Below are 17,843 nucleotides of genomic sequence, written 5' to 3' on the forward strand. Positions count from 1 at the left end.
AAAAAAAAAAAAAAAAAGAGGGAGAGAGAGAAAATCAGGGAAAATTCAGATCAATAAATACACGGTAAAAAAATTTAAAAATAAAAATAACAATATGTATAAACGCAAAACCCCACCTCACTCAATCTCTACTTTCCAAATGTGGTGATAAACCTGACTCGTCATGCTCTCTCTCTCATCTAGCGATTTATACTCGTACTAGCAAAACTTTTTCTGTGCGTCCCAAATCCAATAAAACAAAAAGTTTTTCTACACCGTCATGCAATAAATTAAGGTAATAAGAAATAGGAATTAAGAAAAGTGCAAAACCGAATAACCCCAATGAAAACTCCTTAGGGGATCAAATATTCTTTCTACATAATCTGCTTTACGGCTTCAACCAGCCGTCCGTGGATGGAGGCTGGCGCCACTATCATTCCATAACAACCGGCCAGGGTCCGGCCCAGGGAGCAATCCACCGGATTGCCGGCAAGGTCGCTGACGATACAGCCTAGCTCCTGCACGATCAACATCCCCCCTGCATGATCCCACATTTTCGATCGATACGATGCGTTGCGTGGGATCTTGATCAATGTATTGCAGCCACCGACCGCAATGGCGACATATCGCAGCTGGGCCGCCCAAAGATCCGTCGTGTGTGGCCACGGCGCACCCAGGTGGGACGCAAGGCGTTCATGCGCCACAATGTTCGAGGAGGTGGCCGCCACGCAATCCACGAAGTCAAGATCCTTAGGGTCGGTAATCTGAGGCTTGGCATCAATGCGATTAGCCGGCAAGAGGGCCCCGGTCCCCATCTTCCGCATGAATGCACCGTGACCGGCAACGGCGAAGAGTTGATACCCATACCCATCCCGATCCACAATATCCTCGTGCATGCGGCCCGTTTCAAGGTTGAGATTCGGTCCCCCCAAGACGCCGAGCCTTTGGACCCCGTTCTCTACGAGTGCCAGGCAGACCGCATACTGCTGTCCATTGATGAACGTTGCGGTGCCATCCACCGGGTCCAAAACCCACGAGCGGTTCTCCCGGCTACAGCTGCCGCGGGCACCCAAATCAATTAGATCGAGCATCTCCTCCTTGCTCTTCGGGGAGTAAAGGAGCGCTTCACTCGTTTCATCGTCAAGATGAATGGAGGAGACGAGTTCCCACGTACGCTCAAGCAAGGCCTCGTTCCCCCGAAGGGCCTTGGAGTCTTCTTCGCCCACAATGTCATCGCCAGGGAAGGCCCGATGGATTGCTCCAATGATCAATGCTTGGGCAGCAAAGTCAGCAACGGTCACAGGGCTCGAGTCGCTCTTGTCCAAGGCCCCTTTGTCGACCGCGTCGAGCACCTTTTTCGTCAAAAGGGTAGCTCTTTGCACTGTTAGACAAGCAACCTCGAGCTCCTTTGTGTACGGGTGCGTCGACTCCATAATTCTAAGTCTCTACTACAACGGGTCCCTCAAAAGTGTAGGTCAAGGTCAGAATCAACTGTCCAGCAGTTTCGGAAATAGTCGAAGTATGTACCCAGGAACAATAGAATCCTGTGGGTATGGTGAATTGAAATCTCAGACACCACTGATTGCCAATTCTATCTCAAAGCTTAGCGAGTCAGAACGGTGTGTATATTCTGGGAACGTCTACCTAGTGATCGGTTTCTGAATCCAGACTCTCGAAAGGCAAAAAGTTTAATCGAACTGACAAGTTTAAGTTGTCAGTTGGGTAAAATCAACTCAATAGAAAAAGCCCGCGTTCCAATAATCCGTATGATGCCTCCGAGGAGGCTCGGTGTGAAATGTAGTGGCGATGAATTGAGTCACTTTACTTGAATGGGTGTGGTTTTGCAATACGAATGGAACCTTGCCCTGCGGTCGGCCAAGATTGGTCTAGTGTTTCTGTTTTGGGAATAGCGCGATCATGACCCGATCTTTTCTATCTGTGTACTGTACGGTATTGTATGATACATACATATCCATATACTTACCACCTACTCCTTACGCGACTTCCTCGCCCAAAGAATAGCGGTGTCTATCCAGCAGCTTCCAGACCCACGCTACTCTCATCGATCCACAACCCCTCAAGTCCCACCTAGTGCAAGATTTAATGAGGAAGGGCATCACCCGCATATAGCTCTGGCGAACTTGCCGACCGTCTCTTGACCGCCGCATATAACCCTTCTTGCTTGAAGAAAAAGAAATTCTGGGACTGGAACTCCTCCGGATTTACGATCTCCAACTGTACATAGTTAGATATTTTTCGCAAATCTTTCAAGGGCACGGAAAGTATTGCAGACCTCGTAATGAAGCACAAGAGCAGAAGTGAGCTTCTTCAGCTCTAACAGCGCAATGTTTTTCCCAAGGCACACTCGCCTCCCAGCGCCGAACTAGACAGGTTACCGTTACTCTTCGTCCGTGCCGAAAATAGCATTGGGAACTCACGCTTAGAAGAGTGTTCTCCATTTGTCGAGTGCGAGCTGAATCCTCGAGCCATCTTTCAGGTCTCCAGGCGTCCGCGTCTTCGCCGAATGTTGGCCGATGGCGATTGATTACCCAAGGGTTCATACCGATCACTGTTCCACCGGGGAAAAAATGGCCGCCGATAGTCATCCCTTCTGCAGGAACAATTCGTTCGAAGGGAAGGCAGAATGGTGGATGTATCCGGAGCGCTTCGTTGACACAAGCATTGAGGTACGGTAATCCGGAAATCTCGTTCCATGCCGGGAACGGAGAGGACAGCTTCGACTGCTGCTGGGCTTGGACAAGTTCCTTGTGTAGGCGATGCAAAGTCACTGGATGCAAGAGTAAGTTATGCCACAATGTTTTCATGGCCACGGCGGTTGTGTCAGAGCCCGCAATCACGTTTGAGAATGACCACGCCGTCACAGCCCTGTCCGGTCAGTTCAGGCTCGAACATCATTTCCACGACTCACTCACCAGGGTGGAATAGTGTCGTTGTTCGACTGGATGTGCATAAACCTGGATAGAAAATCCCTTTCGTTTACGCTCTCCAGCTTACTCTCAGTGTTGTTGAGCTCCTCTCGTCGTTCGTTGATCCTTGACAGCACAACGTTCAAAATCGGCTGTGCTGGTGTAGCCCGAAATAGAGCGATAACGGGGTTCTTATTCCACACCAAATCAACCCATGGCATCTGCGTGACCTATTACAAGTTAGCAAGACTTGTTCTATGGCGGCCATGGTTGTTCAAACTCGCCGGTGCAGCAGCCTTCATAAAAGCCCAAATAGCCGAAAGCAGACCAGTGTCATCTCGCCCCTTCTCTAGGAATCCATATCGCCGAGAGAAGGACATAGTCCCCATCACGTCAAATGCAAAATACTGCAGCCAGTTTCCAAGATTGAAGGCCGCCTGACCGGGAACGAATTGCTCCTCAAACTGGCGAAACAGGATCTCAAGAACCTGGTCAACGAAGGTCTCGAATGTCAAGATATTTGACAAGGAGTACAGGTGCGCAATAGGAGTCTTGAGTCTTTTATGGAGGGCTTCATCCCGGGTATTGAACACAAGCGGCAATGAGCGGCCTTTCCTGGTATATGGCATCATTGACCGGTAAAAATCACTCTTGACAGACCCATCCACATCAGCACAAATGTCACCTCTTGATACACGAGCAAGGTGTTTGTATCTTACTCACCTTTGGAACCCCTGGACGAATCGGATATACCAGCGAAATGGCATCCGGGTCCGAGATAGATATCATATTTGGTCCTAATCGAACATATTGGCCATAGCGACTGTGTAAGTCCATATGGTGGTGGTGCGAGCGAGAAGTTTTAACCCACCAAAGCCTTCCTAGGTCCGTAAACTGTGCTACGAGCGGACCGGGAAAGTGTCTTAGCCTCCAATGCGTCCGGGCCACATAAAGGCCAATGTAGAGGCATAATAATCCGATAAGTATCAACATAACGCTAGATCAGATGGGTTTAATCGCTTTGAGTACGTTGGCTCCCGGAGGTTTATTAGAGTCAACTTAAGAGGTCATTAGGAGTCCAGAAGAAAGACTCACCACTTCCTTTTTACTCAGGCAACAGTCAGGAAAGCTTTGATGATCGAATGGCTATCGCTCCACTTTAAAAACAGGTGCGTCGTCTATGTACAAAACATGGTGAGAAGTTGCAAGCAAGGTTTGAGTGGTAGAGACGAAACCAGACCAGAACAGAGTGAACTTAAGCGAGGCATACATAGCACATGACCCATGCATAACCTAACGGCTCCGTACTTCGTACTAGTGGTAGTGGTCCCTTTAGGTACAGACAACTAGTAAAAGGACCTCCTCCACATATTCCTCTCTTGATCGAACTATTAATCTAGATGCCTCACTGCACACGAAGTCTGCATTGCCTCCGTTCCACTGCATAATCCGGTAAAAACTCCCACGAATCTTTAGCTGAGGGAGATTCCTGGCCTCTGTTGTCAGGGTACCTCATGCATAGACGAAATCTACTATCAGTGCCTCAGTCTATAATAATATAGGTGGTCCGTGTTCCTTTTCTTTGTTCCCCGTTGTCGTTTTAATCATCTGATCCTCCCTTCCTTCATCGTCTTTTTTTCTGTTGTACACGATCAATACATCATCGGTAGTCCTTTGCTGCCTGATCAAAAGCGATTACCCGCATACGCAACAAAGAAAGGACCATGCAGCTTAGGCCTAGCATAAAGTTCGAATCTAGAGTCCCCTCAACAATTTTGAAATTCCCTTCTCTTTTCACGTACTGATGCATACGCTAGATGGTCCCCACCGAATGCTCCACGCTGATGACTTTCAAACCATCTGATCCCGAGATCGGTCAATGGTATCCTTCCTTAGGTATACAGGCGGACCCGTTCGCGCAAGGATTATACCACTACTCCTCGGTGGCCTTTGGTGTGGATCTATAGCTGCCTGACACGTATCCACGGAGCGTAGGTTTTGCAATCATATAAACCATGTACTACAATAATGTATGGCTGTCAGATAAGCCGATCATGACCGAGACATATCATGGCCAGAACACTTCCCTGAGCTACATGAAGGGCACGTCGCATCTGTTAGACCTTGTGCTTTATTCTATTTCCATCACCTTGCACTATCGATGTTCTCTTTATGCTTATGCTTTCTTCTCGTGGTGGCAAGCTAGCCCCCTGTTCTCCTTGCCTGCTTTGCTCACCTGAGTAAGTATCGGAAAAGGATGGCTAACTGTCGGTGAGACACGTTCAAGGGAACAAACTGGTTTCAGGCGGCTCTTGGGAAATATCAGTACTCGTGGTTCTCGCTTAGCTCCCAAATTTTGGTTCATATGACCTATAGCATGATAAACTGAAGGGACTCTAATGGTCCATTGACTATGTACTGACTATAGTCTTTGTCTTGCCACTCTGGCTGCAGCCAGCGACAAAAGCAAAACCTAAAGCCGCATGCATTCCCATGCATAGCGGTTCTTTATTCGTGCTGGGGAGATCCGCCCTGATTCCAGGATTCTATATCACGCGAACTTTAAGATAAATCTGGATTCGTGATTAGTAAATATTCTCGCGCCAGGCGGCAAGGAGGCAGCAGCTTAACGATGCTAAAATTCTTTGGCACGAATTTTGTATATCTAGCCCGTAAAGCTCTTGCACCGCTGAGCTGTGTGGGGCTCTCAACACATACGACTCGGTCAAGATTTACACCATATATATAATGTTGCAAGAATAGTTCCACAACCCTTATCCAACGTTTCTTGCGCTCATCAATGCGGTCCATCACCTAGGGCCATTACATTGAAACAAACATTAGCACCAGCCCAGGACATCACTATATATATATTTGGTTGGTTGAAGTTTGCAACGTCCCTTTGTTTCTAAGCTATATAACGGGAGTCGAGATGGAGACCAGGGTGAGAACCCTTCCTGTCGGGTAGACAGGTCATATCAAGGATTGATGTGCTGATACCTTCCAGGATTTTTCAAACGATGTCGCGGTAGTGGGTATGGGATGTCGTCTACCCGGGAACAATAACACCCCTGAAGAACTGTGGCGGTCAATCCTCGGAAAAGTCGACGCCTCAAGTGAGATACCTAGTATGCGGTGGGAGCCATACCAGGGGAACGCACAGAACGCAAGGAGTATCGGTACAGTGCCCCGTCGGGGCTATTTCGTGGAGAATTTAGAGAATTTTGACGCAAGCTTTTTCAGTATTTCGCCCAAGGAGGCGGAGCAGATGGATCCTCAACAGCGCCTTGCATTAGAAGTGACGTGTGAGGCATTAGAGAATGCAGGAATTCCTTTGAGTAGCCTGTCCGGGTCCGACGCTGCTGTCTTCATGGGTGTGAATTCTGATGACTATGGAAAGCTGCTACTCGAAGACCTGCCCCACGTTGAGCCGTGGATGGGGATAGGGACTGCTTATTGTGGCGTTGCTAACCGAATATCTTACCATCTCAACCTGATGGGTCCAAGTACTGCAGTGGATGCTGCTTGCGCATCTTCACTGGTCGCCATTCATTTGGGAAGACAGGCAATCTTGAGTGGAGAGTCCAAGGTCGCCATTGTGGGAGGAGTAAACGCTATTATCGGTCCAGGTCTAACGAGTGTACTTGATAAAGCCGGTGCTTTATCCTCCGATGGCCGTTGCCACTCATTTGATGACGCAGCCAGCGGTTACGGTCGTGGTGAAGGAGTCGCAGTGATTATTCTAAAGAATATGGCAGAAGCAGTCAAGGACGGTGACCACATCCTAGCTGCTCTGAAAGGGACAGCAGTTGCTCAGGATGGGCGCACAACTGGAATCATGGCCCCAAATCAGAAGGCGCAAGAGCTGGTAGCGAGGAAGGCACTAGACGTAGCTCGAGTTGACGCGTCAACCATCGATTATGTGGAGGCCCATGCGACTTCGACACCAGTAGGAGATCCAACAGAAGTCTCCGCAATCTCAGCTGTTTATGGAAAAGGTAGAAGTCCAGATAAGCCATGTCACATTGGTTCGGTAAAACCAAACGTTGGACATCTTGAAGCAGGCGCAGGTGCTGTTGGTTTCATTAAGGCGGTCATGTCTGTACAGAAAGGCATCCTACCCCCTCAAGCCAATCTGAAGACACTAAGCACCCGAGTGGACTGGAGCGAGGGGTTACGGGTTGTGCAAGAGATTAAAGACTGGCCTAGCTCGGGTAATCCACGCCGTGCCGGCGTATGTTCCTATGGATACGGCGGTACGGTCTCTCACGGAATCATTGAGCAGTATATCCAAACAGATCCATCTATCAGCTCAAAGGAACAATGGCCGAAGGGGACGCAGGTTCTTCTTCTTTCAGCACCGCAGAGAAGGTCACTTGAAATCCAGGCAGCCACACAAGCTGAGTGGATGTCCACCGTTGGAAAGCAAAATGATCTAAGGTGTGTGGCAGCCACCTTGGGAACACGTCGAAGCCACCATAAGTATCGGGCAGCGTTTGTCGTCGAAAGTCATGATGATGCAGCCGGGAAACTGGATGCGTTTGCCTGTCAGACTCCTACAGAGTGGATAACGTCTGGTGGAATACCAGAAGGCGATGACCGGCCTGTGGTATGGGTGTTCTCAGGCCACGGCGCCCAGTGGACAGATATGGCCAAAACCCTCCTTCAATATCCAGTCTTTCGTGGTGTTATTGAATCGGTGGAGGCACTTGTACAGGAAGAGATGGGCTTCTCAGCCATTCAGGCCATGGAGCTGGGAGAACTGAATGGCTCAGACCAAGTCCAAGTTTTGACCTACCTCATGCAAATAGGACTGAGTGAGGTGCTGCATTCCCTAGGTGTGAGTTGCAGTGCAGTCATAGGTCATTCAGTTGGGGAGATTGCAGCGTCAGTCGCTGCGGGGTGCATTACTCCAACTGAAGGAACCCTCATTGTCACTCGACGTGCGAAGCTCTACCGTCGTTTCATGGGAGCTGGCGCCATGGTTTTAGTTCGTGCCCCCTTGGAACAAGTGACGATTGAGATCAGCACCCAGAATGCCAATAACCTTGTGGCGGCAATCAATTCGTCTCCATCTTCGTGCGTTGTCTCAGGGCCAAAGGAAGAGATCGAGGCTTTCGTTCTGAATCTGAACAACAAAGACGTCAAAACATTCCACGTAGACACCGATATTGCGTTTCATCACCCAATGCTATGTGAGCTTATGGATCCTCTAGCAGAAGCCCTGGATGGCTGTATTTCTCCCTCGCCGTCAAAGGTAGCAATCTATTCTACCTCAGCATGCGATCCGCGCAGCACGATGGATCGCGGTATCCGTTACTGGCTGGATAACATGATCAATCCAGTGCAACTAACTTCAGCTATATCTGCGGCTGCAAAGGATGGGATGAGACACTTCTTGGAGGTTTCCTCACACCGTATAGTCTCCCATTCCATTGAGGAGACCTTGCTCGATATTGGCGTTGGGAACTTTACCGTTACCAACACTATGTTGCGTGACACACCAGCGGAGAAAACCATCCTTTATTGCATGGCTCAGCTTCATTGCCAAGGGGCCAGGATCGACTGGAGTCAGCATATGCAAGGTCCCTGGGCCACTAATGTACCTACAACGACCTGGAACCACCGGCCAATATGCAGGCAGGTCAATGCACGGTCTGAGCAACCTAGCAGAATGCATGACGTCGACAAACATAATCTGCTCGGCCATAGAACTAGCATCGCGGGTGATAATACGATCATCTACGAGACCAGGATTGACGAACAGACAAAGCCATTTCCGGGTAGCCATCCCGTTCATGGCTGTGAGATTATCCCAGCCGCAGTCCTGGTGAACACCTTTCTTCAAGGGACTGGGGCTCAAGTGCTGTATAACTTTTGCTTGCGTGTACCTGTTACTACCAGTGAGCCCCGTGAGGTTCAATTTGTTGTCCAGTCGGATCAGTCCCGACTATGTTCCCGCCTTGTCAAAGGTAACGGCGCCGAAGGCGACAGTGGCTGGCTAACACACACGACCAGCTACTGGGCTGTAGAACGGGATGAACAACCGACCACCAGGAACATAGACATCGAGGCAGTCAAATCCCGTATTAACAACAGGTTAGGAGATAAATTCAGCATTGACTACCTTGCCTCTGTCGGGGTCTCGGCCATGGGCTTCCCATGGGTCGTCACTGAGCATCATGGTAATTTGGACGAGATGGTCGCCCGGGTAGATGTGAGCCCCAACAATGGCAGTGGCGAAGTACCCTGGGATAAAGGTTCATGGGCACCAGTTTTAGACTCGGCAACATCAGTGGCTTCAACGCTATTCTTCGACAATCCCCGCCTTCGAATGCCTGCCCACGTCAAGGAAGTCAAAATCCTAGTCGAACAACCACCTCCTACAACAGCCTGGTTATATGTCAAGAAAGCCACGGCCAGCGACTATGCGACACATGTCAGTATCTGCAATGAGAGCGGGACTGTCCTTCTTCAAGTAAATTCGATGAGATTCTCCGAAATTAATGGTGCGCCCGAGGACACAGGCAGCCTGGAAGGCCTGGTGCATCAGTTGGCGTGGCCACCCGCCACATATAGCGAGAGCCCCCTGGCGATCGCCCATGTTATTCTCATTTCAAGAGACGGGGGTCTGGCTAATGAGTATGCGGCTTCTATAGATCGAGGAAAGCAAACAGTCAGCATATTAGCCACTCCTGAAGAGTTGGCCAAACTTGCAGAGGGTGAAAACGTCTTGCATCAAAAGGACACGGTAGTTACCTATATCCCAGGGCGTGTGTCCAGTCCTAAAAGCATCCCTTCTGCCTCTCGGGATTATGCCTTTGATCTTGTGAACATCATGAAGTTTATCTCCTCTTATGCACTTTCAAGCAAGGTTTTTGTACTCACGCAGCGTGTGATAAAGGCCGAAACGGCCACCTCATTAGCCCAGGCGCCTTTGCACGGGCTCTCACGCATCATTTCATCGGAGGTACCCGACAACTGGGGGGCCTTAATTGATGTGGAAATGCCAGTATTTCCATTGGCAGTAATGAAGTATGTTCAGAATGGGGACATCATCCGGATCTCGGACGGTATTCCACGCGTTGCACGTCTACGCCCATTACCACGCACCAAAGCACTGCCACCTTCAGGACAGGATTCGCTTCTTCCTCATCCATCTGGGACCTATTTGATCACTGGCGGTCTGGGAGACTTAGGCTTAGCAACAGCAGACTTTCTCGTCCAGAAAGGGGCACGCCGAATCATTCTAGTCTCTCGTCGTACACTCCCTCGTCGGAAGGACTGGGCCGCTCTTATCCACTCGGCCTCGCCATTGGCACCGGCAATCAAAAAAATCCTTTCAATGGAGTCTCGCGGGGCCACAATTCAGGCAATCGCCGTCGACATATCTTCTCATAACGCAGCCTCGCAACTATCCAGCCGCATCGACGACCTGTGCCTCCCTCCCATTCAAGGAGTTGTACACGCGGCCGGGGTTCTACACAATGAACGTGTCCTGTCTGTCACTCCAGACGCCTTCGAGCGTGTCCTCGCACCAAAAATTGCAGGTTCGCTCACTTTAAACATACTCTTCCCGCCGAAAACAGTAGATTTCATGGTCTTGTTCTCCTCGTGTGGCCAATTCTTTGGTTTTCCGGGGCAAGCATCGTACGCATCCGGCAATGCATTTCTCGATGCTCTCGCAAGTTATCGCCGCTCTCAGGGAGATAACACTATCGCCATACAGTGGACGAGCTGGCGCGAAATAGGAATGGCGGCTGGCTCTGAGTTCGTTAAGGCAGAGCTGGCCACCAAGGGAATCACGGACATTTCACAGGACGAAGCGTTCCAGGCCTGGATGCACGTCTCCAAATACGACGTTGATCACGCTGTGGTACTTCGGGGCCGTGCATTAGAGAAGCACGAACCACTTCCCAGTCCGCTGCTCTTCGACATTGCTATCCAGAAGGCCTCCACAATCCTCACTCCACCACCAAGCCCCCCGTTGAGTGCTTCCGGCGATTCACTCACTCCGCCTCTGACCCCTGCAGATCGGTTCGATATTCTTAGTAGACAGGTACGAGAGTGTGTCGCGAGGGTGCTGCAGATGGAGACCGACGAGGTGTCCACCCTGGAGCCATTGAGCAATTTGGGGATGGACAGCGTGATGACCGTCCATTTACGTGGGCGATTGCAAAATAGGCTGGGGGTGCTAGTCCCGCCGAACCTTACCTGGAGTCATCCAACGATAGACCACATCGTGAAGTGGTTAATGGAGAAAACCGATGGTAGAGTAATAAGGTCTCCGGTATAGTCATGCTATGAAAGTTATCTAATAAAGAAGGGTGTGAGGACCTGTGAGATCAGTAACGGCTCCAAGAGTTTCAGCACTGAGCCACCTACCTCAACTTTTCACGTCCAAAAAGATCTATCTTAAGAAATGCCGAGAGTGGTGCCTGTTGTACGATCCTGTGCAATTACGATGATGATGGAAGTATCATGAGGAGAACCGATTTGACTGCAACGATGGCGCTCAGGTCCATTAATGTAGGATACGCTTTCAATAGCCGTCTCACTGGCAGAGATTGCAGTAGGAAGGGAAGAACGAGCATGGCATGAGACACGTGACGAGCCCTTGAATACCTAAGTTGCCATCCAGTCGGCGTGTTACGCATTAGTCTACAAGTGTACAAAATGAGTATGTTGGAGAATTAGTCTATTCTTGAGTTGCATAGTCCTAGCCATATATCTCATCAGTCATTGACTAATCCAGAAAGTAGTTTAGTAGATAAAGATCAATGTTCTAAGGATAAGTACTGCACGCATTGGCTGTTAGAGATAAGTCGTGAATCATGACCCAAGATTAAGAATTAGAGAAATTGCCCATTATTAAAACGAAGCAAACGCTAACTCATAAGCAAAGCCGAGAGTTAACTTCGCGTGTTCCAACATATGGTCAAAGCTCAAGTATTTGATCCGGTCATCTGTCGTGTGGATCCTCTTGTTGGTGTTCTCCATCTCAGCCTCAGTAGCCATGGCCGACGGGTAGCCATATTTACTTGCTGATGTATGGTCGGAGCAAGCGTAGCCACATTTCGTCTCTAGATACCCCACATTGCAATACTAGAAGACATTGTCAGCGAGACCGTATGAGTAGAAGTAGGGAAATTGAGAGGGCTTACTGCAGTAACCACGTCTTTGAGGAATTGGGTCAGACCTCGATCGACATAGTCGATCATGATGCCCACGGCTTCTTTACGACCAGCATTCAAAGCCCCCTGGATGTAACCGGTCATGTCCTGCTGGAGCATCGCCTTGATGTCGCGTCTTTCTTGCTTGTATCGAGAAAAGATAGCTTGGGAGCCCAGCATGCCACCTTCCTCTGCCGAGTACCAATGGAACTCGATTGTATTCGGCGCCTTACCTTGGGCCACGGTGTCTGACTGCAGCAGACCACGCAACGCCTCCAAGATCGTGACCGTTCCACTGCCGTCGTCATCGGCTCCCGGGGCAGCCAGGATAGACGGAAGGAACAAATTGATACTATCTTGGTGGGCGCCTAATACGACCGTCTTGTTCGATTTACCCGGAATGCGAGCCACAATGCTAAACTGGCCCCATGAATGGGCAAACTGGTCCACGGTCGCGCCATGTTCCGCTGCCCCAGATTGTTCGATAACCGTCTGGACTTGATTGTAGAGCCACGTCGCCGATTCGATTCCGGTCTGGGACTTGTAGTAGCGCGTGTGGAAGGAGGTGAACTTCTCCAGATCCCGCTCCATGTTGGCCTTAGTGAGGCCGTGGGTCAAGGCGACAACCTCATCGACATGTTCCATCTTCGAGGGATATCGGACGTTACTAGCTTGGTGCAATGTGGGGTAAAACCCGGGGTTTCGTTCCTCGGTGATGTCAATGAAATTCACACCATCCTAAACCAGTGTTAACCGAACCGCCTGCAACGCGAAACCGAATCTTGGAAATGTACCAATTTCAAAGCCCATTTTTCTTCTTCCGTCACCCATCTTGTTTGATAGGGTGCCAGCTCTATAAGATACTTTTCATTTTCGTGATGGATTTGTGGGTTATTCAGCAGTGCCTGCTGTGGGATTACGGCGGCCAAAACGCCTGCGGATGCCGTTGCGCTCAGCGCAAGAGCTACTCGGAGCTTCATTCTGATTGCGAAGAAATCGTCACAATGGAAATGACCGTCGATACAGGGGGTGGCGGAGGACCGTGATTGTTAGAGAATAAAAGACTATATCACAAGATAAAGAGAAAGGAAGGGAGAAGATATGTATACAGAGGAGTATTCGATGGACGGTGAAGGGGGTGCTGGAGGTACCCGCTCTCTCCAACGGTGATGTAAATGTTCGATCGATCGAATGAGTACAGGAGTTGGAGGAATGGGGAAATGATAAGCAAGAGCAGAGTGCAAGTCACGCGCTGCTGACTACTACCCTAACAACAATGATGGCGGGGATTTAGATGGGGTTTTATAGCTTGGTTTGTGATCGACTAAACTCAGCACGAGAGACGGGGTTCGGATCTTTCATGCGTCAGAGATACGCTTAGGGGTGACATCGTATCATACTTATAAGTTCCGGATCAGAAGGACTAGCAGGTATAAGGTAAGGTAAGGTAGTAGTAGCACAAAAAGTAGGGCACCTAAATTGAGAATCTCCAAAACTCAATGACAGAAGGCGCAGGCACAATAGCCGCTCCGGTGGAGACAAAGAGAATGTACTACGTAGTGGACACTAGACATTCAGGAGGGTCCAAAAGTCATGCCGGAATTGTATTATTTATTTATCAACATGCTACCACAAACTGCACTTGTCGAGGCTATCACAGCTTACAAACAAGATACTGCGGTGGCGTTTTCAAGGCCGTTGAATGGTCATTCCTCGTTTACTAGTTATTTACTAATTCTCGTCAAATTCTCCTTTAACCATGTCACCATGTCACCTACAAACACTACTTGCATTTCCCTGTTCAAATATGGTAAATCCAAGGCCATCACAGGTTGAATTCCCGACTCCACCGGCCAAGACCTGAACGCTATTAATAATCTTTTGATTCACCCCGCGTTGCGACCGTGCCGGAAATAACAGGAACTTGTACGGAGTAGTGGCTGTACACATCAACTCCGCCCAGGAAATATCCACTATGTCTTGTCTGGACTTGACTTTGACATCTATTTCTTCTCCAGTACTCCGTAGAAGAAGCTCAATCGCTCAAAAGAGAAAAAGAAAAGAAAATAATAGAAAGCAAAAAAGGGAGTTTCCAGATTACAGGTAGGGAGTACTAGGTACTATTGATTCATTCCAACCGTTTATTGGGGCTTCCACTCGGGGCTGTCTCATTTGTCTCATGTTCTGAAGGAGCTGTTCCTGCAGCTTGGAAGAACGCTGAATAGCGTCCTGTAGTCCCACCTCAAAAAGGACAGTACGTAGTCCGTGCCCCGTTGACAGGGCCTGGTTTTACTTAGGTAGAGCATACACTGTACAGTACTCCGTAGAACCGGGCAGTTTAACATACGGAGTGCTCCGTAATGTTAGCGGTAAGGGGGTCCTTATATTATGACCAACCCTGTCAGCTCTGGAGTCGAAGCGCCGTCTACATTGCACACCGCGATTGTGAAGTCTATTGGATTGTCTCTCGCATGAAGCCTGATATCGGTTTACCTCAAAATGGGTTGGCCAGTGTGAGATAACCATAATGGATGTTTTACTGGCTAGTATGGACACCCCGTATGGTATCCAAACAAGGTTGACTTCATAATACGACTCACATTCAATCATGGATGAATCACGCTGACTCGTGTCGCGTCACAAATCCTGATTGGGAAACCTTACGCCAGTTAAAGTTTCCTAGGGCTAGGGCTAGAGACCCCTTACCCAATTAGGTTCAGTTTTCAGGACTCGTGCCCCATCGTGACTCAACCCGTAATATTCCAGAATCGCCGGACGCGACCGGGACGCCAGCGCGAGCGATCCAGGACACTGGTCCGTATCTCTCTTATCTGCTTCTCTGGCCTTCACTTAACCCCCCCGCGCCTTCTCCTCCTTTTCGCTCCTTCTCAACTCCGCTTACAGTGGTTGTCTATAAGGGTGGTAGACTCTATACGAATCGCAACACCCTCTACGTGTTTTTCTCCGCCGACCTTTACACGACTCATCCCCCCCCCCCCCCCCTCTCTCTTCCGTCAACCCCAGACTCCGAGCGATCCTACCGAGGTCTGTCTCTTGCGCCATGGCCATTCATCCGACTTTGCGCCCTCAATCGAATGCCCAGGGAACTTTGTCCCCACAGCAAGCCCGGGCAATATCGGCTTGGTCAGAACAGGCGGCTGCACATCTGGAGAATTTGACCATCTCGGATACCATTCTTACGGCCGACCAGCGTTGTGCTGGTCCGGAGTCACTTCCCACACGCGGCGCCTTGCGAGGGACCACGGTCACACTGTCAATCCCACTGGATGACTCGGTCCCCAACACGGGGAATACATCTACCCCGAAGGTCAAACTCCTGGGTCAGACCTCCGCCCAGACACAGCAAGTCCCTTCGGTCAGTTTCCGGCGTCGAGAACCACTCCGTCGTGATAGTTTGAAGAGACGCGAGGCGTTGCTGAAGGGCAAGGATGGAAGTCGTCGCAGGCAACGCTGGGAGAACGGTACGTCTTGACCGACTGGTTACGCTTATCAGGGTCTACGCGACTTTATACACCTCGGATCCCGAGTGGCGAGCTTCTTCGACAGTGTTGTACTGACGGACCATTTCACAAAAGATCGCCTCCTGAACAATCCTTGGGCCGAACCACCATCTTCCAGGGACTGGGCTGTGGAGCCTACATACACTCGACACGACCCGATGCCTTACTACCTCGCTCCTCTCTGGGACGTCCATTATAAGCACATAGATCACACTTCATCGAAGCAGACTGCAAAGGGCACAAAGGGTGAGAAGCATCGTATTCCGAAGGATCTCCGCCTCAAGCTGAAGCATGCGCGTGCTGCACGGGGTATGCTTCAGGATATCGAGGAGGACATCCGACAGTTCATCCAGAGATGGGGCGAAAAACAACTCTTGCTCGAGAAGGATGGCCTGGCAGACGCCCCAGCATCGTCTGACGAGGACTCCGAGGACGAAGTTGTATTCGTGGGAAGAAATGGACAAATGCATGACTCCCCCGAACGCAAGAAAAAACTGCAGCAAATGCGGGAGGCAATGCATGCCAACAGAGAACGGGATGGAGAGAAGTTAGTCTTTGAGAGCCTAGTAGATGACCGGGCCTCTGGTTTTGGGTAAGTTCTACCTTTTACTCTTGCATTTGCGAGTCGACACTCACCGATTCGTTTTGTTAGTCGCTGGCTCGTTCATTCCATTGCCTCATACTATGGCTTGCATACTTGGTCCGTCACTGTGGGGGAACCCGCCCGCCGCGAGGCATACGTTGGATTCTATCCACCGGCTCCGGGGAGTCGCGCTGGGCTTGTAACCCAGCCTGCCTGCCGTCAGGAAGCGATGATCCAACCGGGCGACGCTCTTCCGCAGCCTCTGTGGGCGCAGGTATGAGCTTGTAGGGCCGAAGGCCCTCTTCTCGTTGTAGCGTTTTAGATCCCTCTTATTGGTAAATAATCGGCGTTGCCTTGAATATCCCAGGTTTGGGGATTGGAGTTCGGGTTTGGCGGGTTGTACCTAAATGCGGTTTGGGTGTAGGATAAACAAATCGACGTCGATCTGTGATTTGGGGATCGGTACCTGCCCCGGGAGTACATGCCTATCCCACGCCACCTAGTAACATCAGCTAGCACTCTCCATCCCATATGGCTAGGTGCACGACGTATCCATTATGCCTGCCCTAGGCTACTATTTAGGATGTTCTCGTATTTAGAGCTCGTGTCAGAGGTGCCAGGGTAATCCTTTTGAGGCGTCGCCGACATGCTACAGGACATTTGGTGGCCCATCCCACTTCATTGTGTGCTCTGCATTCGCATCATGTTTGGGTTATGTGCACATCTAGATATGTCTATGGTTTAGTCCAGGTCAAGGTGTTATTGTCTTGGGCACGAGGTGCGGTCTCACAGTCTACTCTGGATACAGGCCTTATGCCCTTTGACTTTACTGGACTTCATATGTAATTCTCAATAGACGGTAGGGGTAGGTTCAGCTTGGATCTACCTTTAAGTTGGTATAACGTCTTTTGGGTATTTCAATTAAACCCTGTGTAGAAGTTTGTGTCGGGGTGGAATGATAGAATATGATGTTGTTATAATAGGAACTCTTATTTTTCCCTTGTGTCTATATGCTCCGCTGAGTACGGTAAGGCTGCCTGGCTTCAAATTGAATCTGATGTCCCACCGATAACCACATACTGTATGGTGTTCGGATATATATCATCGCGCATGAATATATCTCTTCTCAACTATCGGCCAATTCATGCCCTGACATCAGGTGACAGCCTGCTAATGAGACGACTCAATTCAATACATACTACAGAATTCCCAGACGACTTTGCCTATGCGAGAACTAGAGGGGGTAGATAGCTTTGAGTACAGGGAGATACACAAGTGACAAATGATTGATTTATTAGAGCATTCAGTATTCTAACTTTTCCCTACTAAAAGTGTCAAACGGGCTTGTAGCTCAGTGGTAGTAGCGCTCGCTTTGCATGCGAGAGGTCAGGGGTTCAATCCCCCTCGAGTCCACAACTTTTTTGGAAACATCTTTTTTTTCATCTTAGCTTGTTTATCTGCAATACTTTGCTTTATCCACTTCCCGTCTCACCGCCGACCCCCATTTCAGTAGTGGGTCGGCTACAGCTGAACGTCATTCCCAGCCCAACGTCATTTTTTCAATATTTCTATTATTTTTGAAGCTATTCACACCGCATAAAAAAAAAAAAAAAGCAATCTATATATAAAGCTGTGCAAGACCTTATTCAAAAGGCTTTAT

The 17,843-nt window shown here is 49.5% G+C and overlaps 5 protein-coding genes and 1 non-coding gene across 6 annotated transcripts; 3 read left to right on the forward strand and 3 right to left on the reverse strand.

The window, feature by feature from the left end:
- Positions 1 to 250: 250 nt before the first annotated feature.
- Positions 251 to 1,780, reverse strand: BDV38DRAFT_180093 (uncharacterized protein). Its single transcript, XM_032052064.1, has 2 exons — positions 1,624 to 1,780; positions 251 to 1,570 (listed from the first exon to the last, which is right to left on the reverse strand). Exon 2 carries the CDS (start codon positions 1,410 to 1,412, stop codon positions 354 to 356), a length of 1,059 nt encoding a protein of 352 aa, XP_031909782.1. The 5' UTR covers positions 1,413 to 1,570; positions 1,624 to 1,780; the 3' UTR covers positions 251 to 353.
- Positions 1,781 to 2,079: 299 nt separating this feature from the next.
- On the reverse strand, positions 2,080 to 3,535 carry BDV38DRAFT_286482 (cytochrome P450; the record flags this gene model as incomplete). The annotated part of the gene is made up of 5 exons (XM_032060683.1): positions 2,080 to 2,214; positions 2,273 to 2,362; positions 2,418 to 2,865; positions 2,913 to 3,136; positions 3,299 to 3,535. 5 exons carry the CDS (start codon positions 3,533 to 3,535, stop codon positions 2,080 to 2,082), a joined length of 1,134 nt encoding a protein of 377 aa, XP_031909783.1.
- A 2,295-nt stretch (positions 3,536 to 5,830) lies between these two features.
- BDV38DRAFT_180012 (type I polyketide synthase) lies at positions 5,831 to 11,269 on the forward strand. The gene has a single exon (XM_032052062.1). It carries the CDS (start codon positions 5,944 to 5,946, stop codon positions 11,200 to 11,202), a length of 5,259 nt encoding a protein of 1,752 aa, XP_031909784.1. The 5' UTR covers positions 5,831 to 5,943; the 3' UTR covers positions 11,203 to 11,269.
- A 401-nt stretch (positions 11,270 to 11,670) lies between these two features.
- On the reverse strand, positions 11,671 to 13,343 carry lap1 (putative aminopeptidase). Its single transcript, XM_032052063.1, has 3 exons — positions 12,874 to 13,343; positions 12,071 to 12,817; positions 11,671 to 12,011 (listed from the first exon to the last, which is right to left on the reverse strand). The coding sequence occupies exons 1-3, from the start codon at positions 13,057 to 13,059 to the stop codon at positions 11,778 to 11,780; spliced, it is 1,167 nt and encodes a 388-aa protein (XP_031909785.1). The 5' UTR covers positions 13,060 to 13,343; the 3' UTR covers positions 11,671 to 11,777.
- A 1,556-nt stretch (positions 13,344 to 14,899) lies between these two features.
- On the forward strand, positions 14,900 to 16,482 carry BDV38DRAFT_180153 (uncharacterized protein). The gene is made up of 3 exons (XM_032052065.1): positions 14,900 to 15,561; positions 15,676 to 16,192; positions 16,253 to 16,482. The coding sequence occupies exons 1-3, from the start codon at positions 15,141 to 15,143 to the stop codon at positions 16,461 to 16,463; spliced, it is 1,149 nt and encodes a 382-aa protein (XP_031909786.1). The 5' UTR covers positions 14,900 to 15,140; the 3' UTR covers positions 16,464 to 16,482.
- Positions 16,483 to 17,523: 1,041 nt separating this feature from the next.
- BDV38DRAFT_t189 lies at positions 17,524 to 17,596 on the forward strand. The gene has a single exon. It is a non-coding gene; the product is annotated as a tRNA-Ala (tRNA).
- The last annotated feature ends 247 nt before the right edge of the window (positions 17,597 to 17,843 follow it).

Source organism: Aspergillus pseudotamarii, assembly GCF_009193445.1.
Source record: "Aspergillus pseudotamarii strain CBS 117625 unplaced genomic scaffold BDV38scaffold_62, whole genome shotgun sequence".
Classification (NCBI taxonomy): Eukaryota; Fungi; Ascomycota; class Eurotiomycetes; order Eurotiales; family Aspergillaceae; genus Aspergillus; species Aspergillus pseudotamarii.

Bases quoted from the DNA above. Each gene is read 5' to 3' on its own strand.
- BDV38DRAFT_180093 (XM_032052064.1), bottom strand. From the start codon at position 1,412: ATGGAGTCGACGCACCCGTACACAAAGGAGCTCGAGGTTGCTTGTCTA.
- BDV38DRAFT_180012 (XM_032052062.1), top strand. From the start codon at position 5,944: ATGGGATGTCGTCTACCCGGGAACAATAACACCCCTGAAGAACTGTGG.
- lap1 (XM_032052063.1), bottom strand. From the start codon at position 13,059: ATGAAGCTCCGAGTAGCTCTTGCGCTGAGCGCAACGGCATCCGCAGGC. The intron at 12,818-12,873 runs GTACATTTCCAA...ACACTGGTTTAG, and splicing joins AAAAATGGGCTTTGAAATTG to GATGGTGTGAATTTCATTGA. The intron at 12,012-12,070 runs GTAAGCCCTCTC...AATGTCTTCTAG, and splicing joins TCAAAGACGTGGTTACTGCA to TATTGCAATGTGGGGTATCT.
- BDV38DRAFT_180153 (XM_032052065.1), top strand. From the start codon at position 15,141: ATGGCCATTCATCCGACTTTGCGCCCTCAATCGAATGCCCAGGGAACT. The intron at 15,562-15,675 runs GTACGTCTTGAC...ATTTCACAAAAG, and splicing joins CAGGCAACGCTGGGAGAACG to ATCGCCTCCTGAACAATCCT. The intron at 16,193-16,252 runs GTAAGTTCTACC...TCGTTTTGTTAG, and splicing joins GACCGGGCCTCTGGTTTTGG to TCGCTGGCTCGTTCATTCCA.